The following is a 23,937-nucleotide window of genomic DNA, read 5'->3' as shown; positions in this document are numbered from 1 at the left end:
GGGGGAGAAGAGGAAGAGATTGAGGAAAGGTAAGTTCGGCATGACAGTGCCGCTTTAAAAGAGACTTGCGTCCATCAAGTTCAGCCTTCTTCGCATTTGTTTTTTGCTGTTGATCTAAAGCAGGCAAAAAAAAACCCAGTTTGAAGCACTTCCAATTTTGCAACAAACTAGGGGAAAGAAATCCTTCTTGACCCCAGAATGGCAGTCGGATTTATCCTTGGATCAAGCAGTTATTACCCTACATTGAAAGATTATATCCTATTCTGTTTTTGCAAGTATGCATCTAGTAGCTGTTTGAACATCTGTATGGACTCTGATAAAACCACTTCTTCAGGCAGAGAATTCCACATCCTTATTGTTCATACAGTAAAAAAAACCTTTCCTTTGCCTCTTTCTTCCAGTCTAAACGCATGGCCTCGTGTCCTATGTAAAGACCGGTTTGTGAATAGATTTCCACACAATGGTTTGTATTGGCCTCGAATATATTTGTATAATATCATATCCCCTCTCAGGCGACGTTTTTCTAAACTAAATAGGTTTAAATTTGTTAACCTTTTTTCATAGCTGATTGGTTCCATTCCTTTTATTAATTTTGTATCCCGCCTCTGCACTTTTTCTAGTGCCATAACATCCTTCTTTAGAACAGGTGCCCAAATTGCACAGCATATTCAATATGTGGTCTTACCAGTGATTTATAAAGAGGCAAAATGATATTCTCGTCCCGAGAATGAATGCCCTTTCTCATGCATGACAATACCCTACTGGCCTTGGCCACTGCTGATTGACATAGCACATTGTTGCATAGTTTGTTGTCTATAACCATTCCCAAGTCCTTTTCATGTGTTGTTATCCCTAATTCGCTTCCATTAAGGATAAATAGATTACGTTGAAAAAACTATTTTTGATTTGATTTACGGTGTGAAATTGAATTCTTCGTTTAACCCTTTTGGAAAGAGGGTCTTGAAGTAATAAATCCTGCGTGATTCCACTCTCAACAGGGTCATGTTAATGTCACCTTTTCGATGTGACAGTGACAGCTTTTGTATAGCTTCGAATTTTAATACATCAGGAATGGCTGCATAAATCTGTCTTGCATGTCTAGCCACTGGAGTGTCTGTATTGGGATTAGTGGCAGAGTTTACCAATACATGTTGTAGGATGCTACGGCGTAATTGTTGGTAAGTCTTGCCGATGGTTTGTAGGCCACAAATGCAAGTAATAAGATAAATAACTGCACACAGCCACTTGCAACCAGAACAATCCACTCTATCGTGGCATTAACCCACTAAGGGAATTTGTAAATGTGGACACTGCAGAGCGTGTGTATATACTTACGACTAAATCTGTGGTTAGCCAACAAGCTTCAAAAGAAAGTAATTGGCGAAACGTGCATCAGGATTGTTATATATGAGGGTGGCTTTGATCTGGGGACGATGCTGCTGCCTTTCAATTGACACTTGATTGCCACCTCATATTTTAATATTTCATCATTTACTTGTGCTCTACTCTTCTTTTTTCTCGTTCTTTTTTCAGCATCTTGTTATCTAGTTACAGCAGTTAGGAAGGGGGGTTAGGATTTTTTTAAGGGGTGCACTCGAAGGCACGATAACTCATTGTACTTTAGTTACTTTAGGGGTGTCCATGAAGGCACTATAGGGATATTATGTCCTTATTTTCCTACGGTTACTATTCTGTCACTGTATCTAACCTTCGTTCCATATCACTGCATAGCTATGATACTCCACATGCTTGATAGACATTTGCGCTACACAGATCGGATTAAGAAACTTATTTATTTTACATTGTAAAATGTTTAAGAAATTTTTGGTGCAAACAATGTGTTGCACTTTTTCTGGATTATTTTAGCATAACAAACGTTAAAGCGGCACTGTCACGTCTGAATCCCGTTTTTTTTAACCCCCCTCCCGTCTCCACTACATCCAATTGACCCCTTAGTCACCCCCAAATGCCCCTAACATTACCGATTTTTAATCTTTATTTTCTGCCCCGATCTATATTCAGGGCGCCACCATCTTTGTGTGGGTAGAGGAAGTCCCTGTGGGACACGTCATCTGCCCACACTAGACAGACTGTGAGATTCCCGCATATGCCCAGTGAAACCCTTGGGCATGCGAACGGGAATTTAATCTATTCATTCAGACAGACAGACGAATGAATGAATGAAAGAAAAATCAGACGAACAAACAAATTACTGTCCTCCCCCCGGCCCCCACCCTAGAGCGGCGGGTGGGGGCCATAAAGATAATGAGGGGGGGCCTACTGTCCTCCCTCCCCCCCCCACCCCTGGACGGCAGGTGGGGGCCCTAAGGCAAATCCCCCTCCCCTCATCAAAGGTGACTAGGGGTCCCCAAGCCCCTAGTCACCCCCCCCACCCAAATAAAAGGGTACCCCCTACCTGCCCCCACACCCTAGAAAAGAGTGAGGGGGGAATAAAAATAACTAACCTGTAAAGTAAAATTAAACTTACCATTCGACGTCTTCTTTTTTCTAAAATCTTCATATTTCAGCCCCAAAAAAGGCCAAATAAAAAAACATCAAACCCGTCGAAGTTAAAATAAAATAAAATACCTGAGCGCAAAAAAATAATCCTTCACCCATGGAGGGCTCCGCGCAGACTGAGCTCTGCAGGGCGGGGGAAGGCTTATAAAGCCTTGCCCCGCAATTAGGCTAAGAACACTCTGATTGGTTGGTTTAAGCCAATCAGAGTGCTCTTTGTCATTTTACACAGCGTGGGAAAATTCCAAAGAACTTTCCCACGCTGTGTAAAATGACACACAGCACTGTGATTGGATGGATTTCAAGCCACCGCGCAGGGAAATTTATGGCCCTCACCCACTGCGCAGGGGTGGGACGCGGGGGGAAGACAGTCGGTCCCCCCCATTGTAATTTATAGCCCCCACCCACCGCGCAGGGGTGGGGGCAGGACAGTAGCTTGTCCCCCCTTATTTTACTTTAGGGCCCCCACCCATTGTTTAGGGGTGAGGGCCAATAGGTTTTTATTTTTTACTGTTTACTGTTCTCATTCAGTTAGAACGCAATTCGGCAGTTTCGTCTAAAATGACAGGAAGCATCGCGAGGAAAGGTAAGAATTATGGGAAAATTGCTCTGACCAGCAAAAATGAAGCACAGTTTGCTCCTCCGCTGGTCAAAGCTGGTCAAGCAGAGGCATCCTCCATAAGGCAAAGAGTCCCTACTTTGTCTTATGATTTTAAAGAAAACTAAAGAAGACAGGAAGAAAAGAAGAACAGATCCTGAGAGAGGGGGAGAAGAGGAAGAGATTGAGGAAAGGTAAGTTCGCATCACAGTGCCGCTTTAAGTTTAATATCATTTTTTTGATTATTTTTCTACATTTTTAGGTTGCTTTCGATTATGAAAGTTTGAGTTTGAGTTTATTTCCCCTGCTTTCCCTTTCATATAGGTTAGTTTTGTTTATTTTCATTATTTATAGGGGTTATCCCCCTGGCTCTAATAGCAACCTGACACACTCTCCCTATAATATACTTTATTCCAGGTATTTGAAATGACTCTAAGCTGGAGTTGAGCCACCACTTATTATAAAGAGAATTGTACAAAAAAAGTGACTGTTCTATTATTGTGGGGAAATGATCAGACTCGGCACAACATCAATTTTGTTTTAATACTCTTTATTTAAGCATCTCACAGTATACAAGTGAACAAATACAGTCTCTACATAGTTAATACATTAACAAAATACTAAAAGAAATAAATACTGAAAATCCTGTGTATTGCAAATCCTGTGAGCTCTACACAAATTAGGACATAGCAGATTTCAGTCAGTCAAAACTTATTTTCACTGGGGAGCCAAGCTTATCCCATGAACCGCTGCCAGGAGGCATTTTAAGATCCATCATTCGGCATTCATGATATAACATGAAAGAAACGTTCACGGCAGCGCTGCTTATTGATGTCCCATTTGAAACTCCTGCTCCTTTACATCTTTCAATGCGTATTCGATGTCCTATGAGCACCATATAGGAACACAATCCGTAACACAACTTGTGCCCTAGCGGCTCATGTGTTTGCTTGCTTTTTTTTTTTTTAAATACTAAAGAACCATATATAGTTCAAGCCTTTTTTTTGGGGGGGGGGGGGGGGGGGGGAGGGGGGGGGGATTTCAGTGTCTTAAGGAAGAACAGTGGACATTAACCATTGTATATTTATGGAATCAGAACAATTTAGACAGGATGAATTGTCCACGTATTAGGGGAATTTACCACTAACAGGTAGTTAGACTTATTGGATATTTCTTCTGCTACATATAAGACATGAAAGTAAGAGCGAGTACTTTATATGACAAACTTTACAATGGGGCATATTGGGATTTTCCTTATTCAAATCAAACATAAAACCTTTTGGTTAGACTGGGAGACAGACTATTACTAAGTTTTATGAGATGGGCTAAAAAGGACCGTCTCGGAGGTCTATAAGTTGTCACCTGAACGACTAGGACGAGGTGTTTATCACTACAACTTTATACCAGGTGATAGTGTAAGGTAAGCACGTCAAACTCAAATAATATGGGCCACAAAAAACTAAACCTTCAGCTTTCATAGAAACGTAGGCTTATTTCGAAAAGTACAGTATATATATAAAAAAAAATTTTGCCTGACACTGGATGTCCTCACGCCCGTAGGGATTTAAAGTAAACAAACGAGCAAATTTATTTTAAGGAGACGTGCATTTGCATATAACCAATGTTTCAATTCAACTACCTTGACATATTACGAAAAGTTTGGTAATGGGATTGAAATGGCGAATGTATGCTGTTGCACAGCTGTAAAAAACAAATTACGTTATCTTGTTGATTTTGAAGTTCTAGGTGTGTTTTCTTCACTTTGGCTGAGATCAAACTTTATTATCTCAGTCAATCCAATGCTTTCCCATAGAAAAGCATTGGGAGGCTATTGCGCATGTGTGGCAAAACGCTACACGGCCAATCAGCATCTAATACACTGCCCGTTCCCCCCATTCTAATACACTGCCCCCTACCCCAATCTAATACACTGCGCCCCCTCCCTCCCCCAAATTAATACACTGCCCTCATTCGTCCCCCAATCTAATACACTGCTACTCTTCCCCTACCTTAAGATGAGCCACTTGTCCTCCAATTCCAGCCATGCTCTTCTCAAGCTGGCCAGACGCTCCTCTGGCTCTGCAAGCAGGAAGGAAAGGGGAGTGGCCGGCCTGCTCTGCAGACAGACAGCAACTATGAACACTGTAGCGCAGCCACTGAATATGACTTCACATGCTGTATGCGCATATCCGATGGCCGGCGTGGACTAATGCTTAGTGCTCTTGCGGCCGTCGGAGTACATGATCGGCCGTGGTAGGGCAGACAGGAAAGGTCTTTTCTGTCTTGTGGCAGGTCACAGCCACAGCACAATGCTTGGTGTAAGGTCATTTATAATTAGAGTACTTTAAACATTGGCATTTCCGGTTTTTATTCTGTGGTTTTATCTACTGAAGAACAATGAAATGATAACACTGTGCATGCAAAATTACTTGAATTATTATATCACTATAAGCAGAACTTATCGAAAACAGTGTACAAAACAGATACATACTTACACCAAAAGGCTTAATCTAGTTATCACTTTACAAAATATTAATATATGTGTGTGTGTGTGTGTGTGTGGGTGTGTGGGGGTGTGTGTGTGTGTGTGTGTGTGTGTGTGTGTGTGTGTGTGTGTGTGGGGGGGGGGGTGGGTGTGGGTGGAGTGGAAAAAATATATTTCAGTTTTTATTTTACTTCCATACATTTCCATCATAAAATTAATGTTACCTTAAAACAGTTTATAGTTTGTAGTGTCTTAAAATAATTATACAAAAAATTTCAGTCTCCAATATTTCGCTAATAAGAGAGTTGACCAGGGGTCGGAAACACTTACGCACGCAAGGTAAAGCATCAAGTCTTTAGAGACAGTCTTGTAACGTCACATTAAACAAATCGTTAATGCAGACTTTCGTTTCAAAGTAATCCACAGTTTTGAGGTTTGTCTGTCTTTTTAAAAACTTTTTCTACTGGAAGAAAATCATTTTTTTACTCTGTGAATCCTCCGGTGTCTGCTGAGACCTGACTGGTAACTGAAAAATTTCCCACATTCAGAACAACAATAGTGTTTTGGTCCTTTATGAATCCTTCGGGCTACTGATTTTCTTCTGGGAACCTCTTGCAGTGCACTTTGACCTATGATAAGCCCTAGCGGTGAACTCTGTCCTATGGGAATCCCAAGAGGTGCACTCTGTCCTATGGGAAAACCTTGCAGAGTACTTTGTCCAAAATATATCCCTAGCGGTGGACTCTGTCCAATGAGAATCTCTAGTGGTGCACTCTGTTCCATGGGAATTTCCTGGGGAGCCCTCTGTGCTTCTGGAATGACTTTAAGTGCACTTTGCCCTTTGGTTATTCGTTGGGATGCTTTCTGTTTTTTAGCAATCCCTTGGGCAGCTCGCTGTCCTTTTGGAACCCCTTGGGGAGCTGTGTGTCTTTTGGTATTCCTTACGGGAACCTTCTGTCCTTTAGGAATCTTTTGGAGAGCTCTCTGTCCTTTGGCAAACCCTTGGGATGCCTTCTTTTTTTTTGGTCTCCCTCGGGATGCTTTCTGTGCTTTGGGAGTGCTATGAGGAAGATTCTTTCCATTGAAAATGTCATAAGGAGCATTATGTACTTTAGCAATCCCTTGCAGTCTACTGTGATCTTTGGGAATTCCGTGTGATGCAATCTGGCCTTTGTGAATTCTATGCGGAGAAATCTGGCCTTTGTGAATACCATGCGGTGCAATTTGATTTTCGTGCATCCCCTGATGTATAACGAGATATGCACTATTTGCAAAAGACTTCTCACATTCAGAACAAGAGAATGGTTGCTTTCCTGTATGCGTTCTCTGATGTTCAAGACATTGTGTCCTCCAATAAAAACGTTTCCAACATGTAGAACAGGAGAATGGTTTACCTCCCGTGTGAAGTGTTTTATGTCCAAGATTTGTATTATTTTCAAAACATTTACCACATTCAGAACAAGAGGTTTCGGACGTTCGTATATTCTTGTATAAATCACTGTCAGATCTCCATTGTGCAGCGCTGTATATATTATCATAAGACGAGTGAGCAGATGGATAGTCTGTCTGTGTGTGTTCCATGGAAGAATAAAAGTCATCGTCTGAGAGATCTCCATCATGGGAGACAGATTCCTCCTTAATGGAAAGAAATGAAAAGTCTGTCTGTGTACACTCTGTAGATGTTGGAGCATTCGTGTCTTCATGCAAGGTTGGTTCCTGTTTAATAGAAGTAGTTTTAGAATCTCTGTTTGGTTTTGGGTATCTGATGTCAAGGTCTAAAAAGTGATCTTCTGCTAAAATTGATTCTTTTTCAAGTTTCACAGATTTGCATGGTATGTCCAATGGATCATCCTTAGATAGATATTTCCTTTTGTTCATATCAGGTTTCTCTCGATTTACAGAAATGGGATTATTATTTCCACTAGGTATACATCTGTCTGTGGATTTACCTGTAGAAAATAAAAATACTGTTTAGGACTTTAGTTTATCATGACAGTTTGTGACTACACAAGATTTGGTGAAATCTGCCACCTCGAAACATTGAGTAGGAGCTTGCAAGAATGCATCAAACCATTTAATTTTACAATATCAAATTACAAACTCAAAATGTAAGCATTTCAATCCAATTTGTAATTACTGTGTTTTTGCATTTTCTGCACAAATTTTAAAAAGGGGATAGGCCTTCTACATTAGTTAGAATGTAAATTAATATAGATACTATATTGATGGTGTTGTGGAAATGAAATATTACCCTAATTTTAGTTAGTAAAATGCCTATTTACTCCATTTAGTTATAACTAGTATTATTCAATAAATTACTAAAATGACCACTAGATGTCACTCAGGAGTACCCCACCCATCGACCAAACACTCTCTTCCAAGATGGTGCTGGAACCACGGGGGAGAACTTCATGACGACAGTAATGATATAAGATGGCACACCCAGTAGGACGTGCTTTGAATGAACCACTTAACACTTAACCAATTACTGATTTATAATTCTATGTTATCTCTGACAATGCTTATGATTTAATTGTGCTTTATAAGGGGTCGCCTGCCCCTCTGAATAAACCATTCCGAAGTTCTTTCATTAACCTGAACCCTGTGTCTCAGTGTGAATTTACTTCCGCGTGCACGCAACTTTATTATTTTTAATTTGGACAGGAACAGATAGTCATTCAAACTTATTGGTTTGCAGAAAAGAATCCACATCAATGGTACACCATGCCTAAAATGTTTCCCTTACATCACCAATTTAGAGTTGCATCTCCCTCACACAACCATTTAATTTCCTTGCATGTATCCTAGTGCCAAGAGAATGAATTTAAAGTCCTCACCAGATGGTACCTTCACGTCACCATATTACAGTGATGGCGAACCGGTGGGCACGCGGCCATAGGTCGTCGTGGGGTGGGGGGGGCGCGCTGGCTGTCTGCATCAATGCAGAGTAGGCACCTGCCTGCCCAAAACGGCAGACGCGAGCAATCTGTGTGGAGCGTTGCCACGTGTTACCATGGCAACGCTCCACACAGCATCGTGCGGGAGGACAGGAGAGCTGCTCCCTACAGTACTTACAACCACCGGACCACCAGGGATGGTGTCTCCCCCCCCCCCCCCCCCCCACACAGCACCCCTCAGACAGAACTCCACACACAAACACATACATTGCACCCCTCAATGCAGTGTGTGTGTGTGTGTGTGTGTGTGTGTATGTGTATGTATTCAGCAGTGAGTGTGTGTGTGTGTGTATGTATTGCATATGTTGGAGGGAGATACTAATAAATATAAGCTTAATTTTATCTATTTATATCATTATTTAAAATGTGTATAATTCAAATCTCTGTTGTGTTCTTTTAAAACAAAAGATGTTAATTAGTTCAGACAACTGTATGAGTTGTTTTTTCTAAACTTAAACCTCAGTATTCAGGTTTAATTGCCGTGTTGGCACTTTGAGGAGAAAAAAAAGTTGGCATGTCTTGCAGTTTGGGCCCTGCCATATTACATCATATATACCACCTGGTCTCTCGTGTGTCTGTAGACAGGAGGGTTTGTGCCTAATCTGACAAATATGGTTTTCTACAAACTGGAATATTTATCTAGAATCTAACAAAACCTCACCAATCTATGAACTGCCTCTTAAATGGAAAACACTGCAAACTATCTAAACCCTAACACCCTATCTAAACTCTCATTTTCAGAGTTTATGGAGAACTATTGGTATTCAACTCGAACTTTTACAGTATTCCCATATAAAATTGAGCATGTAACGGATCACCTGGCACCCCGACTGGGTACCTACGTTGAAGGATGCTCCTAGCGCTTCCTGAGGGCTCCAAGCACTCCAGCCGACACCATAACCACCGTGGACTCCTTCAGAGAGTAGGACAGGAACAAGCTCTAACAAGAGCTTAGCAGTGAATTTAGCAAGAGAGTATGCAGAGCATAGCAATCCCTTGTAGTAGATTCCCCCAATAAGAGACAGGACTCAGATTGAGGGTGAAGTAGAACTGACTGTACTGGCACATACAGCCTCTTTTATTCACATTCTACAAACATAGTACTGCCCACAGGGTTTTGAAATACAACCAATCAATCCGTACAATACACAGACACTCCCACACAAAATCCTCCCCTCTGCCTGTGATATGATTACTGAACACAATGGTTAATATAATCACAGGCAGAGAAATACAGTATTATAAAACATATCACAGGGACCCCAAAACATGCAATAACCCCATAGAAATATATATATATATATATATATATATATATATCTCCACGGAACCGGGGTATCTGGGTGAACCACATACCCAAAATTCACCCAGATCCGTTCAGTAGTTTGGAAGATACGGTTTAATGCAGATTCCCAGGCGTCCCTCCACAGCGGCTGTTCAGATTTCGATGACGGGACGTCGGACGAAGAAGAGGGGGAGTACTTACCAGAGCCGCAGGGGCCTTTGCCGACATGACAGATGCCCCCGCCACCCACAGCGGCTTCCATGCCGGTAGCAAAGGAAGCGATCAGCAAGCTAATGGGGGACCACCATAAAAAAATTCGGCAGAGGTGGCCACAATCCGAGACGACCTGCGCGGTCTGTCCAGCCGACTGGGAGTTGTGGAAGGAAATTCCAACACCCAGGCCGACCAAATCAAAGAGCTGCAGTGGGCGGTCTCAGAGCTACAGCAACAAAATCTCCTCACGGAATGCAAGCTCGACTCCCAGGAAGATAAGCGGCGCCAGAACAATTTAAAAATCAGGGGAGTATGTGGCAGAAGCCGCCATCCGAAACTCGTATTTTCAATGTTATGTGTCCCTAACTCCATATGTCAATGTATATTGTATATTGTGCCAGCATGTTACGAAAGAACCGAGGTGCACATACCGTTATTGGGTCCGTGGGTGGCCGCCGTTCGCCTAATCTCCACGTGGCGGCGGCCATCTTAACTGCCGAACAGCGGTGTTTGGTCGTCGAGCGTCTGGAACTAAAATCGGACGCTCGACTACCCAGACACCGCTCAGACCTCCAGGATCCCCAAATCGTATGATCCAAACTGCCGAACGGCCCGCCGTTCGGTAGTTTGCATTCCCCAGTTTAGGGGATTCATCCGAACCAAAGATTGAGGTCGGATGGCTGAGCTATTCGGCACTTTCTAGGCAGTGAAGTAGACCGACTACAGGGCCAGAATCTATGGAGCCGTTTTCGGCTACTGTGTCCCTGCAGTCGGTCAAATCTTTAAATACCTGTAACTCCCGAACCCCCGGTCTGATCTGGGTGAAATTTGAATATGTTCCCTCGTTTATCCTCGTACCCCCCGTATTTAGGGGTCATTCAGAAACTGGGGAAAACTCGGTTCCCTCTAATTAATTTACCTGCTAATCTAAGGGGAGGAGAGGGAGGGGAGGTGATTGTGAGGTGATTGGTTGTTTTGAGTTACCTCCCTTGCATGGGAAAAAGCCATAAAAGAAATTGTGTGAATAAAGCTGACAGTTGACCTCCAAGCTATGTGTCGTCTAGTTCTTGGAGGGAAGGGATTGTAACTACGCTACCCGTTTGATACCTGTATTGGATTGCTGTTCCTGTCTACCAGCGGAGCTACCTTGGATCATACCTCTACTCCGCTACAATTGGTGGCAGCGGTGGGATCGTACTACACAGCAAGAGGCATTCAGCAGGAATTAAAAAGGACTGAATGGAAACGGATTATACCCTCTTGAAACGGGACACGCTAAAAGAGTTACTGGAAGCGAGAGGGAGGATAGCAAGCAACAAAACAAAGGCTATCCTAATCGCAGAACTCATGGAAGGAGACAGAGTCGCAGCTGCTGCAGCACCTCCAAGGGAGGGGGAAGAAACTGAATTTACCAGAGAATATCGGGCCAGGATGGCTCTATTCTCACCAGCCATGGCAGCACAGAAAGCGGACCAGGTGTACAACGATGTACAGGCTCTCTTTATGCAGCGATCAGCGCAGGGAAGCGCAACATCAGCCCCCACCCCGCCAGCGAAAGCTAAAATACCGTACCAGGTATTCAAGGCGTTTAATGATACCGAGGGGGACATTGATGGCTATTTACAGAACTTTGAACTTTTGTGCCAGCTGCATGCCATTAGCCCTGAAGAACAGGTACGAGTGCTAGCGGGTAACCTATCCGGCCGCGCAGCAGATGCCTACCGAGCTATGCCGGCGGAGGATATCCGAGACTATCAGAAGGTAAAACAAACCTTGCTCGCACGGTATGCCATTACACCTGAAGCATACCGAACCCAGTTCCGGGAATTACCCAAATCAGCAAAAGACTCGCATGCAGAATTTGCACACCGCCTACAACGGGCAGCTAACGGGTGGCTTGAGGTAGCCAAAGCCGTCACGGCCCAAGAGATCAAGCAGTTGATGATGCTGGAACAGTTCTACAACCGTTTGTCTCCACAGTTACAGATCTGGGTAAGAGACCGTAAGCCCCGTACTCTGCATGAGGCCGCTCAACTAGCAGATGAGCATCAGGACTCCCGGCGGGAACAGCAGTTCTCCAGTAGAGTGCAACCTACGCCCACTGTTCCCCAGCTTACCCCAGCAAATCCACCCCGACCAGGGGGGACCTACCAGTCCCAACCCCCCAGGTACAACAACCGGGCGTCTGTCCGGTGCCATGCATGTAACCAGCTGGGTCACATGCAACGAGACTGTCCCCAAAACCGGGCCAGGCCAGCCTGGACCCCTCAACGACCACCAACCAACCCCCGAGCGGCGGTACACTGCTATCAAGGCCGGCCCTGGGCTCAACCTTTCACCTCTACCCAAATAGAAGAACCCTTGGGCACCCTCCATGAGGTAAACCCAGTCCAGGCGGCCTCAGACAACCGCCAGGGCCACCGGCAAGTGGTCCATGTGGAGGGCAAGCGGCTGGAGGGGTTAAGAGATTCTGGGGCCACCATCACTCTGGTACGGAACCATTTAGTGGCCCCGAACCATCTCACTGGGGATTGTATTGCAGTTCGAGTGGCAGGGGGAGCTATCTACAAGGTACCCACTGCTAAACTACATTTGGACTGGGGAGCGGGGGCAGGACAAATTGAAGTGGGGATGATGCAGGATCTACCTGCCGATGTGATTTTGGGGAACGATTTGGGGAAGCTAACTTCCGCTTTTGTTACCCGGCCTCCTCCACAGGAAGCTTACCCGGTCGTCACCCGCCAACAGGCTCGCACCACGGCACCCCACCTTGACTCTGAGGCTCAGGTAAGCACAAACCCCCCTGATCACACTGTATTACCCTGGGCTGCCCCGTTAGAATTTGGTAGCGAGGTCGCCCTGGACCCGTCCCTACAGGTTTACAAGGACAGGATAGATAAAGACCAGACTGGCAGAGAGGGGGAGAGATATGCTTGGGATAAGGGGTTATTATACCGGTATGCAGAAAAAGTAGTAGCCGGGTCAATTCCTGTACCCGTTAAACAGTTAATTGTGCCTCGAAAGTATCGACAAGAGTTAATGCGAATCGCCCACGACATTCCCATGTCCGGACACCTAGGGATCAGCCGAACCAAACATCGGCTGCTACAGAACTTCTTCTGGCCAGGGATATCACAGGATATTAAGCAATACTGTAATACCCGCGATACCTGTCAGAGAGTGGGAAAGCGGGGGGACCGATACAAGGCCAAACTACACACCCTGCCCATTATTGAAGAACCCTTTAGCCGAGTAGCGGTAGACATTATCGGACCCCTGAGACAAAAAAGCCCGTCTGGTAAGAAATACATATTGACCGTGGTAGATTATGCCACTAGATACCCCGAAGCAGTAGCCCTAACGAATGTACACGCAGAGACCATAGTAGACGCCCTCATGCGTATATTTACCCGTATGGGGATCCCCCGGGAGATCATTTCAGATCAGGGTACCCAATTCACGGCCGAGGTCACGCAACAGCTTTGGAAAGTATGCGGGGTCCGAGCTATCCTTAATTCCCCATACCACCCCCAGTCCAATGGCCTTTGCGAACGGTTTAATGGGACCTTAAAACAAATGATCCGCACGTTCGTAGCCACTCAGAAGAACTGGGAGCGGTTCTTACCCCATCTCCTGTTCGCCTACCGAGAGGTGCCCCAAGAGTCCACTGGGTTCTCTCCCTTCGAACTGTTGTTCGGAAGGAGGGTAAGGGGACCCCTAGACCTAATAAGGGAACACTGGGAGGGGGGAACGACCATTGACGGCACCCCTATCGTACCCTATGTGTTGGAGTTTCGGAACCGCCTGGAGGAATTGACCCGAGCTGTGCGCAACAACCTCCAGGCGGCCCAGACACGCCAGCGCCACTGGTATGATAAGGGAGCCAGGGACCGCAGCTTTCAGGTCGGCCAGAAAGTACTAGTCTTACGCCCCGTCCCTACCGACAAGCTGCAGGCTTCCTGGCGGGGCCCATTCAAGGTGGTAGAGCAGGTCTGCGATACCACCTATATAATCGGCCCCTGCGCCGGGACCGGGGACCGACGCATGTTCCATGTGAACATGCTGAAGCCCTACCACGAGCGCACAGAGGAAGTATCCGCCATCTGCGCCTCGGCTGCAGAGGACACAGATAACCTACCCCTCCCTGACATGCTGGCCCGAGGAACGCCACTAGAGGATCTCGCAGCCGTACAGCTAGGAGACCGCTTGAATCCCCAGGAAAAAGCTCAGGCCCAAAGTTTAATTAGGGAAAAAGGAGCCACTTTTTCCAACCTCCCGGGATATACCCCGTTAGCTACCCATCGGGTAGAAACCCTAGATCCGATCCCACTCCGTCAACCGCCCTACCGCATTCCCGAAGCAGTGAGGGGGAACATGTACAAGGAACTGAAGGAAATGTTGCAGTTAGGGGTAATTGAGCATTCAGATAGCCCCTGGGCATCCCCCGTAGTACTCGTGCCGAAGCGGGATGGAACTACCCGCTTCTGTGTAGATTACCGGAGGCTCAATGATAAAACCATATCCGATGCCTATCCCATGCCCCGGATAGACGAGCTATTAGACAAAATGGCTAGGGGGAAATACTTAACCACCATTGATCTTTGTAAAGGATATTGGCAAATTCCTCTAGCCGAGGACGCCATTCCCAAGTCGGCCTTCGTCACCCCATTTGGCCTGTACCAATTCCGGGTCATGCCATTTGGGATGAAGAACGCCCCGGCCACCTTCCAGAGGATGGTGGACCGACTATTGGACGGGTTTCAGGAGTACGCTTGCGCCTATCTAGATGACATAGCCATCTTTAGTTACTCCTGGGCCGATCATCTAGACCATATCGGGGCAGTACTAGACCGCATCAGGGAAGCCGGACTGACCCTCAAGCCCAGTAAATGCCATATAGGGATGGCCGAGGTCCAATACCTCGGACACCGAGTAGGCAGCGGCCACCAAAAACCCGAACCAGCCAAAATAGAGGCCGTAGCTAAATGGCCAACCCCCCGCACTAAAACCCAGGTACTAGCCTTTTTGGGGACGGCAGGATATTACCGAAAGTTTGTACCTAATTACAGCGCCCTAGCCAAGCCCCTTACCGACTTGACCCGAAAGAACCTTCCCAAACTAGTAGTATGGGCCCCAGAGTGTGAACAGGCCTTCCAACTCCTAAAAAATGCCCTTGTTAATGCCCCTGTGTTGGCTGCTCCCGATCCGACTAAACGCTTTCTCGTCCATACAGACGCTTCAATGTTGACGCTTCGGATTGGGAGCAGTACTGAGCCAGATCGGAGCCGATGGCGGTGAACACCCCGTAGCTTACCTCAGCCGAAAGCTTTTACCCAGAGAAGTAAGCTACGCCGCCATCGAAAAGGAATGCCTTGCCGTGGTGTGGGCCCTCAAGAAACTACAGCCCTATTTGTATGGACAAACATTTTCCCTGCTCACAGATCACAACCCGTTGGCTGAACCGGGTGTCAGGAGACAATGCCAGACTGCTGCGCTGGAGCTTAGCGCTTCAGCCCTTTGACTTCAATATCCAATATCGCCCGGGGAAGCTCAATGGAAATGCTGACGGGTTATCCCGACAAACGGAACTAGACAAGTGATCTGTGGGTACTCCTCCAGACATCCCCAAGCCGATCCGTTGGGATCAGACTGTGTATGCTGGCTTGGTTCTGGGGGAGCATTGTGGCAGAAGCCGCCATCCGAAACTCGTATTTTCAATGTTATGTGTCCCTAACTCCATATGTCAATGTATATTGTATATTGTGCCAGCATGTTACGAAAGAACCGAGGTGCACATACCGTTATTGGGTCCGTGGGTGGCCGCCGTTCGCCTAATCTCCACGTGGCGGCGGCCATCTTAACTGCCGAACAGCGGTGTTTGGTCGTCGAGCGTCTGGAACTAAAATCGGACGCTCGACTACCCAGACACCGCTCAGACCTCCAGGATCCCCAAATCGTATGATCCAAACTGCCGAACGGCCCGCCGTTCGGTAGTTTGCATTCCCCAGTTTAGGGGATTCATCCGAACCAAAGATTGAGGTCGGATGGCTGAGCTATTCGGCACTTTCTAGGCAGTGAAGTAGACCGACTACAGGGCCAGAATCTATGGAGCCGTTTTCGGCTACTGTGTCCCTGCAGTCTGTCAAATCTTTAAATACCTGTAACTCCCGAACCCCTGGTCTGATCTGGGTGAAATTTGAATATGTTACTCACCCAGAGCAGACCTACCAGGGGACCCCTCGTACCCTCCTCGTACCCCCCGTATTTAGGGGTCATTCAGAAACTGGGGAAAACTCGGTTCCCTCTAATTAATTTACCTGCTAATCTAAGGGGAGGAGAGGGAGGGGAGGTGATTGTGAGGTGATTGGTTGTTTTGAGTTACCTCCCTTGCATGGGAAAAAGCCATAAAAGAAATTGTGTGAATAAAGCTGACAGTTGACCTCCAAGCTATGTGTCGTCTAGTTCTTGGAGGGAAGGGATTGTAACTACGCTACCCGTTTGATACCTGTATTGGATTGCTGTTCCTGTCTACCAGCGGAGCTACCTTGGATCATACCTCTACTCCGCTACAGAGTAACAGAAAGCATTCCAGAAGCAGAACTGCCACACTTCACCAGGCGGCTCCTAGCTGCGCTTCTGACCCCCAAAACGGCCAAAGCGATCAAACTAAATGGTATATTTTGCATACCAAGACCCGTCAAGGCACCAACTTCAGCCCCATGAGACCTGGTGATCCAATTCCTAAGCCGCAGAGACAAAGCCGCAGTACTGGCAGCCACCAGAGGCCAAACAACCTACCTCTTCGAGGAGATGGAGCTCTCCTTCTATGCAGACCTCTCTGGGGGGAACACTAGCGTGGAGAAGGACGCTGTGACAGATCCATCTGTATAGACTAGTATTGCTGGTTCATCTGTTTGGCTTTATTTTCGCTGGATTTCCTGTCCGTATGCCCCTGTTCGTGTGATGCTGGAATACCGATTAAAACTACCGAACAGACGGCCACCCAGGAGAGGAGTGTGCTGCTGGTTAACCTCTTGGCCCCAATTAGAACGTTGTGGTTAACCGCAGACACCTCTCCATTCCATTCGTACGGGTGGTCGTCGTTCGTATGCCGACCACGAGGCGGCGGACATTTTGGGACACGAGGAGAATCAGCGGTGTCCGGTACAAATTCTATGGAACTAAAAACGGACACTTTATCTACCGAACACCGCTGGAAGCTGCCGCCCGCCTTCTATTTAGTCGAGGCGTACGAACACCGGTCAGTTCGGGAGTTTTGTACATTCGTATGGACTTTACCCAGATAGCCGTCCCATGGAGTCATTCGTATACCGAAGGACTGGTGGAAGACTTTGACTCCATGGCGATTGAACTAGATACATCGGATCTGAGCGCTATTCGGTAGAAATATGCACTCAGATCCAGGCTATCTGGGGATACGCTACACGAACCATCTGTATTCGGTAATTCTTCATTTATGCATTTTACTGTATTTTTCTTATTGTATTTTAAAATGGCGATTGTCTCTATCCTGGGAGATAATTAGGTTTCTTCCTAATTATCTCCGGGATAGAGAAGATGGGGTTATGGGTAAGATGGGAAGGGCTTATGTTGAAGCCACTGCGATTGGCTACTGTCCAATATGTTTTACAGTCTTCCACAAGGTCCCCTAGGGGGAGACCTGCATAAATACCGGGCAGGTAGCCCCCATTAAACACATTCCTGTTTGACCCTCAAGACTGAGCTTGGTCTCGTTTGTGGGGGAATTATTATTGGGACAGCGCTTTCGTTATTTCTAGCTGTGGAAGGAGTTCTACTGATTTGCTGATCGGGAGTTGCCGCGTTTGTATTCTCCGTTCGGGAGTTAGACGATCGGCTGGATAAAATCTGCATTTCTGGAGAAGGGGATTATTCACTAAACGGCGGCTTCATCTACCTGGCGGTGAGTGTCGTAACAGACGCTGAGACCATTCACCTCTCTATTACGTGCACATCAACTTCGGTACCGATGGGGCCCAGCCAACACACTGCTCGTCAGCAAAGGAGAGGCAACATATGTGATACACGACCTGCACAAAGCTGCAGCAACACGGAGAGGCCTGGATCTCCCCTCGGACGAGCGGTGACTACAAGTTCCCGAGGCCTAGACCCCGTACATGACGCAGAATTTAAGCCCAGACAGAGAGCCACGGAGGCCTATGCAGCGGCCACAACTTGAACTCTTGAGGGCTCCAACAGGCCGCTAACCAGGACAATCTCCTCTAACTTACTGTTTACGTTAACCTTTGGTTTCATTTTTGTTGATCTCCTTTAAACCGTATATGTGTTCAGTGGGATGACGGAGGGCTCACACCCTGACCACAACACCTCACCAAGACAAATGGACCCGGGACCTGGGCCCCAGCCTGAACTTAACTGACTGACCCCAGCATAAACACCCCCCCCCATCCGCGCCTCAGGGTAAATCAGGAGCAGTATACGGGCCAACAGGGCGACAAGAGGAGCGCAAGTGCCCCCCACCACTCCTACATCCCTCACACTGACGGGTCTATGCTCCTCACAGTACAACCCAAACAGCAACCTCCATCTCAAAGGGACTGGACTGTCCTGCTGACACTCAGCAGACATGGCGACCAGGCTTATAAGCACCAAAGGGACCCTACTGACGCATCAACCCCAACAGTGATGCAGCTGACAGGACTTAGCCTCCAGGTCACACGACAGGCACCTCACGACATACACTGGTCACCTTTCCGATACAGCAAACCTATACCACAGCTCCAGGCGAAAAGACAAGGACCTAACTCAACTGGCCAGGACTAGACAGTCAGACACGGACTACAAACCTATATTGCCCAGCCCTAGACTGGTAAACACTGTTTGACACTACCTAATAGCTATGTCTTTCTCTATACAAAAAATGAGTGCAATATCTCTTGACTAACAATACCTATGATTTATTACTGTAAACTACTGCCTATCACCAGTCATTGCTGAAATGTGTAGATTAACAGGCACTCCAAAAATAAAGAATTATAAAAAAATATATATATATATTACATAGTTACATAGCTGAAAAGAGACTTGCGTCCATCAAGTTCAGCCTTCCTCTCATTTTTTTTTTGCTTGATCCAAAAGAAGGCAAAAAAAAAAAAAAAAACAGTTGGAAGCACAATTTTGCAACAAGCTAGGAAAAAAAAATCCTTCTTGACCCCAGAATGGCAGTCAGATTTATCCTTGGATCAAGCCGTTATTACCCTACATTGAAAGATTATATCCTTGAATATTCTGTCTTTGCAAGTATGCATCTAGTAGCTGTTTGAACATCTGTATGGACTCTGATAAAACCACTTCTTCAGGCAGAGAATTCCACATCCTGATTGTTCTTACAGTAAAAAAACCTTTCCTTTGCCTTAGACGAAATCTTCTTTCTTCCAGTCTAAACGCATGGCCTCGTGTCCTATGTAAAGTCCGGTTTGTGAATACATTTCCACACAATGGTTTGTATTGGCCCCGAATATATTTGTATAATGTTATCATATCCCCTCTCAGGCGACGTTTTTCTAAACTAAATAGGTTTAAATTTGTTAACCTTTCTCCATAGCTGATATGTTCCATTCCTTTAATTAATTTTGTAGCCCGCCTCTGCACTTTTTCTAGTGCCATGATATCCTTCTTTAGAACAGGTGCCCAAAATTGCACAGCATATTCAATAGCATATTCGTGTGTCGTTATCCCTAATTCACTTCCATTAAGGGTATACGTTGCTTGTGTATTCTTTACGCCGAAGTGCATAACTTTGCATTTTTCAACATTAAATTTCATCTGCCATTTGAGTGCCCAGTCCTCCAGTCTATTTAAATCCTTCTGCAGCAAAGTAATATCTTGCTCACATTGTATTATTTTACAAAGTTTTGTGTCATCTGCAAACACTGAAACATGACTTTCAATGCTGTCTTCAAGATCATTTATAAAATGTTAAATAGAAGGGGTCCCAGAACAGACCCCTGAGGGACACCACTTGCCACCTCTGTCCAGCTTGAAAATTTACCATTAACGACAACTCTTTGTATTCTGTTTTTAAGCCAATGTTCTACCCAAGAACAAGCATTTTCATCGAGACCGATTTCCTTGAGTTTGAACACTAATCTTTTGTGTGGAACTGTATCAAATGCCTTGGCAAAATCCAAATAGATCACATCCACTGCAACACCCTGATCTATACTTCTACTTACTTCTTCGTAGAACGAATATATATATATATATATATATATTTGTGCTCGGAATTTAATATGTAATGGATAATGTCAGAGATAAAAGTTGGTTGTGGTGTGCCGAAACCAACGTCCGAGTGGGCCTGTAAATAAAAGAGGGCCCACGAAGGAGAATTGTATGTACTAAGGGTGTCGGTGGGTGGGGAACACTTGAACTCGAACGTCAGAGGTGAGTAGGGGCTGAGTGTTTAAGTAGGGGACTTACTCCTCCCACAAATTCAGGCCTAATGGCCTTTCTACTTGTGCTCGGAATTTAATATGTAATGGATAATGTCAGAGATAAAAGTTGGTTGTGGTGTGCCGAAACCAACGTCCGAGTGGGCCTGTAAATAAAAGAGGGCAAAGAGAAGTTCGAAAAAAAAAAACACTTTATTGCATTTGATTACATAACTAAGTTCCTGAAGGCTTGGCAAAGTTCTCTTCCTGGTCGTGGAATATATGTGTTGTAAATGGAGGACTTCCAGCGGCCCAGTCTCTTTATGATGTGGACCGGGGTGTTCGTACTAGAAGCTGCTGAAGCGGCTCCTATACGGAAGGAATGCCCGGAGAAGGAAGTTGGGTTGTAACCCAATTTTTCCAGTAAGTTTCTTACATGTGTGGTAAATTTTGCTGTGGTGAGTGGGTGTCCTTGTAGTTGTAATAGTGGTGAGTCTGGTAGGTGTGTGCTATAAGCTGACCGTAATATGTCTAGTGTCTTGACTGGACACCAAGCATTGTCTGTTGGAACGAGAGGAATGATGGTGGGGTGTAGGGACTGATTTGTTTTGGTAGATGGGATTGTGAGAACGTAATAGTCGTCTATTTTTGTGAGTTGTGAGGTTTTTAGGCTGTGAGTGGTATCCCCTTGACAAACGACAGTAAATTCCCTAGGTCTTAGGAACCCATAAAAAGCCAAATAGATTGCAGATTTGATCACCAGGTTAGTGTTGGGATCAAACGGGGATTCGTCGAGGAGGTTGCTTAGTAATCTAAAGATAGGCCCATCTATAGGTAGTCTGGTGGTGATAGATGGAACCGATACTTTAGAGATCCCCTTTAAGATTTTCTTTATGGGATAGGATGATAACAAGGGGGTGTTGTTAGGGAAATTTGTGAGGCTATGGTGCTGTACCCCCGTGAGGTATAATTTATTGGTGTTGTGGGAAAGTTTTAAATGTAAATGGCAAAAAGAGGCAAAAGCCACCATGGTTTGGTTTGAGAAATCGCCTTGTAATCCGAATTCAGCAGTAAATCTATTGAAAATGTTAAGTGCCTTAGTGTAGGTGATTGTAGTGTTTGGTGATAGTGCTTGGTGCGTGAGTGTCCTAGCGTGGTGCATAAGTGTGTTTAGTCCAAGATTAGTTCGTGAAAATTCGGTGTTCTGGATGGTTGATGGTGGGCTGATGGGAGTGCCTGGAAAAACACCTGAAATTGAGATCGAGATAAAGCGTCAGTAGCCGTGTTGTGAATACCCGGGATGTGAAGGCAAATTAGGTGGAACTGGACGGTTGCTGCCAACCAGGTCAGCTTGCGAATCAGCTGCATAATGGTAAGAGAGGATGAGCGTCCTTTATTGATGATATCGCAAGCTGACGAGCTGTCGGAATAACACTTTACTGCCTTGCCGGACCAGAGGTGACCCCAAGTGTGTGCGGCTGCCACAATGGGGTAAATCTCAAACAGAGCTGAAGTTTCGCTAAACCCCGGCAAGGCATCCGTCTCAGCTGGCCAGTGACCCCTAAACCAGTGATTACCAAATAAAGCTGCAAAACCCGTGTTGGCTGCAGCGTCAGTGTAAATGCAGGGAGAGGAGTCTGAGAGGGGAGGGATAAACATGGAGATACCGTTCCATAGGGATAAAAACTGCCCCCACATGAGTAGGTCAGCTTTGGCGTGCTGGTCCAACGCAATTGGGCAGTCGTCCGGTACCCCGTGAAGCAGGCAAAGGAGCCTGGACACGAAAGATCTGCCCTGCGGAACGATGCGCATCGCGAAATTCAGGGACCCCAATAGGGACTGAAGTTCTTTCCTGGTGCATACATCACTCCGCAGGAACATGTCTATTTCCCCTCTCAGGCGGACGAGTTTTTCAGTGGGAAGGCTGGCGCGGAAGGTAGCAGAATCTAGCTCTATGCCCAGGAAAGTGAGTTTAGTGGTGGGACCAATTGTTTTGGCGGGAGACAAAGGTACCCCGAGGGTGGTGAAAAGTGCAGAGGTGCTGAGGATATCGGTGGGTGTGCGTGTGCTTGGTTCTATGATGAGGAAGTCATCCAAGTAGTGAATGACTGTGTGACACCTAATAATGTTCAGAAGCAGCCAGCATAGCGTTTCCGCGAAAATATCAAAGAGTTTGGGGCTGCTTCTGGAACCGAAAGTGAGAAAAATAGTACCTGTTTCGCCATTTAACACCGTGCAAGTGCCAAAGTGATGGGTGCATGGGCAGCAGTTTGAAAGCGTTGGTAATGTCTGTTTTGCTAAGCCAAGCGTTGCTGCCAGTTGACATGATGGATTGTTTGGCGTGGTCTATTTTAACGTATTGTAGTGAAAATTCGTGTGCGGGGATGAGTGCGTTGATGCTAGGAACAAAAGAGGAGTGCGGTGCAGATAAATCGATAATCATACGTTTATTATTAGAATACTTGTGTACAGCTATACCGATAGGGCTAGTGCGCCAGGAGGAAAACGGTGAGGAGGTGAAGGGGCCGATCATGAACCCTTGAGTGATTTCAGTGGAGAGGAGAAGGTCCGTGGCCTCCGGGTCTAGACAGGCTGATAGGAGATTAGGGCATTCCAGTATCCCAGGGGGGATGGCCACGAGACCCGTGAAAAAACCCTGGGTAAACCCTGTTATTAGGTACTCCACAAGATGTTTACTTGGATGATCTTTAAGGTAAAAGGCCAGGTTGTCGATATGAACATCGGTTAGTCATTTGTTAGGGGACAACCTGGCCGGACACATGGTCTTCGTGTGTGCCCTGAAACAGATGGAGCAGATGTGGAACAATCTACAAGCGCTGAAGCTGCAGGAACCTGCATTAAAGTTGTTGCACACCTGCGCCTTCCCCAAAAAGGAGATGGGCCTCCCCAGTTTGTCCCTCTGACCGCCTTCCTGTTTAAGGTGATGAGTGGAAGAGGATTGATGGGTGGTAGAGGGGGTAGCTGGGTCAGCCATAGAAGGGCACAAATCAGCCAAGTGGGTTGAGGAATTGCATATAGCGCAGGACGGGGGCCTCAGACCAGCGAAATGGCGACAGAATAGTTCTGTATCCATCTGACACCAGTTAATTCTGACATTAAACTGTTTCAGATGGGTCGCCGCTTTCGCTGATATCGATTTGTGATAATCGTAGAAAGATGAGCCCCCGTACTTAACGCCCAAATCCACCACTTTATGGAGATAGAGGTCCAGTTCCTCTCTCCTGTGGGGATATACCGAGCAGATAACATCTCGGTATATCCCATCCTAGAACCGGCCAGAGTCCCCTGCCAGCGCAGGGGGAAAACCTCCCGTCGGCCTGGAACTCTGCCTGGGCATCCGAGAACCGGCCAGAGTCCCCTGCCAGCGCAGGGGGAAAACCGCCCGTCGGCCTGGAACTCCGCCTGGGCATCGGAGAACCGGCCAGAGTCCC

General features: G+C 46.2%; 1 protein-coding gene across 4 annotated transcripts in view; it reads right to left on the bottom strand.

The window, feature by feature from the left end:
- Positions 1 to 5,755: 5,755 nt before the first annotated feature.
- Positions 5,756 to 23,937, bottom strand: part of LOC134575179 (oocyte zinc finger protein XlCOF7.1-like) — a 115,070-nt gene continuing 96,888 nt past the window's right edge. For all 4 annotated transcript variants that reach the window (XM_063434407.1, XM_063434408.1, XM_063434409.1 and 1 more), the window contains one exon: positions 5,756 to 7,549. In XM_063434407.1, coding sequence (XP_063290477.1) covers positions 6,075 to 7,549 — 1,475 coding nt within the window. In that variant the 3' untranslated portion in view covers positions 5,756 to 6,074. The remainder of the gene's footprint in view (positions 7,550 to 23,937) is intronic.

Source organism: Pelobates fuscus, chromosome 10, assembly GCF_036172605.1.
Source record: "Pelobates fuscus isolate aPelFus1 chromosome 10, aPelFus1.pri, whole genome shotgun sequence".
Taxonomy (NCBI): domain Eukaryota; kingdom Metazoa; phylum Chordata; class Amphibia; order Anura; family Pelobatidae; genus Pelobates; species Pelobates fuscus.
The sequence above is the reverse complement of the archived record's forward strand: the minus strand, read 5'-3'. Positions and strand labels throughout refer to the sequence as shown.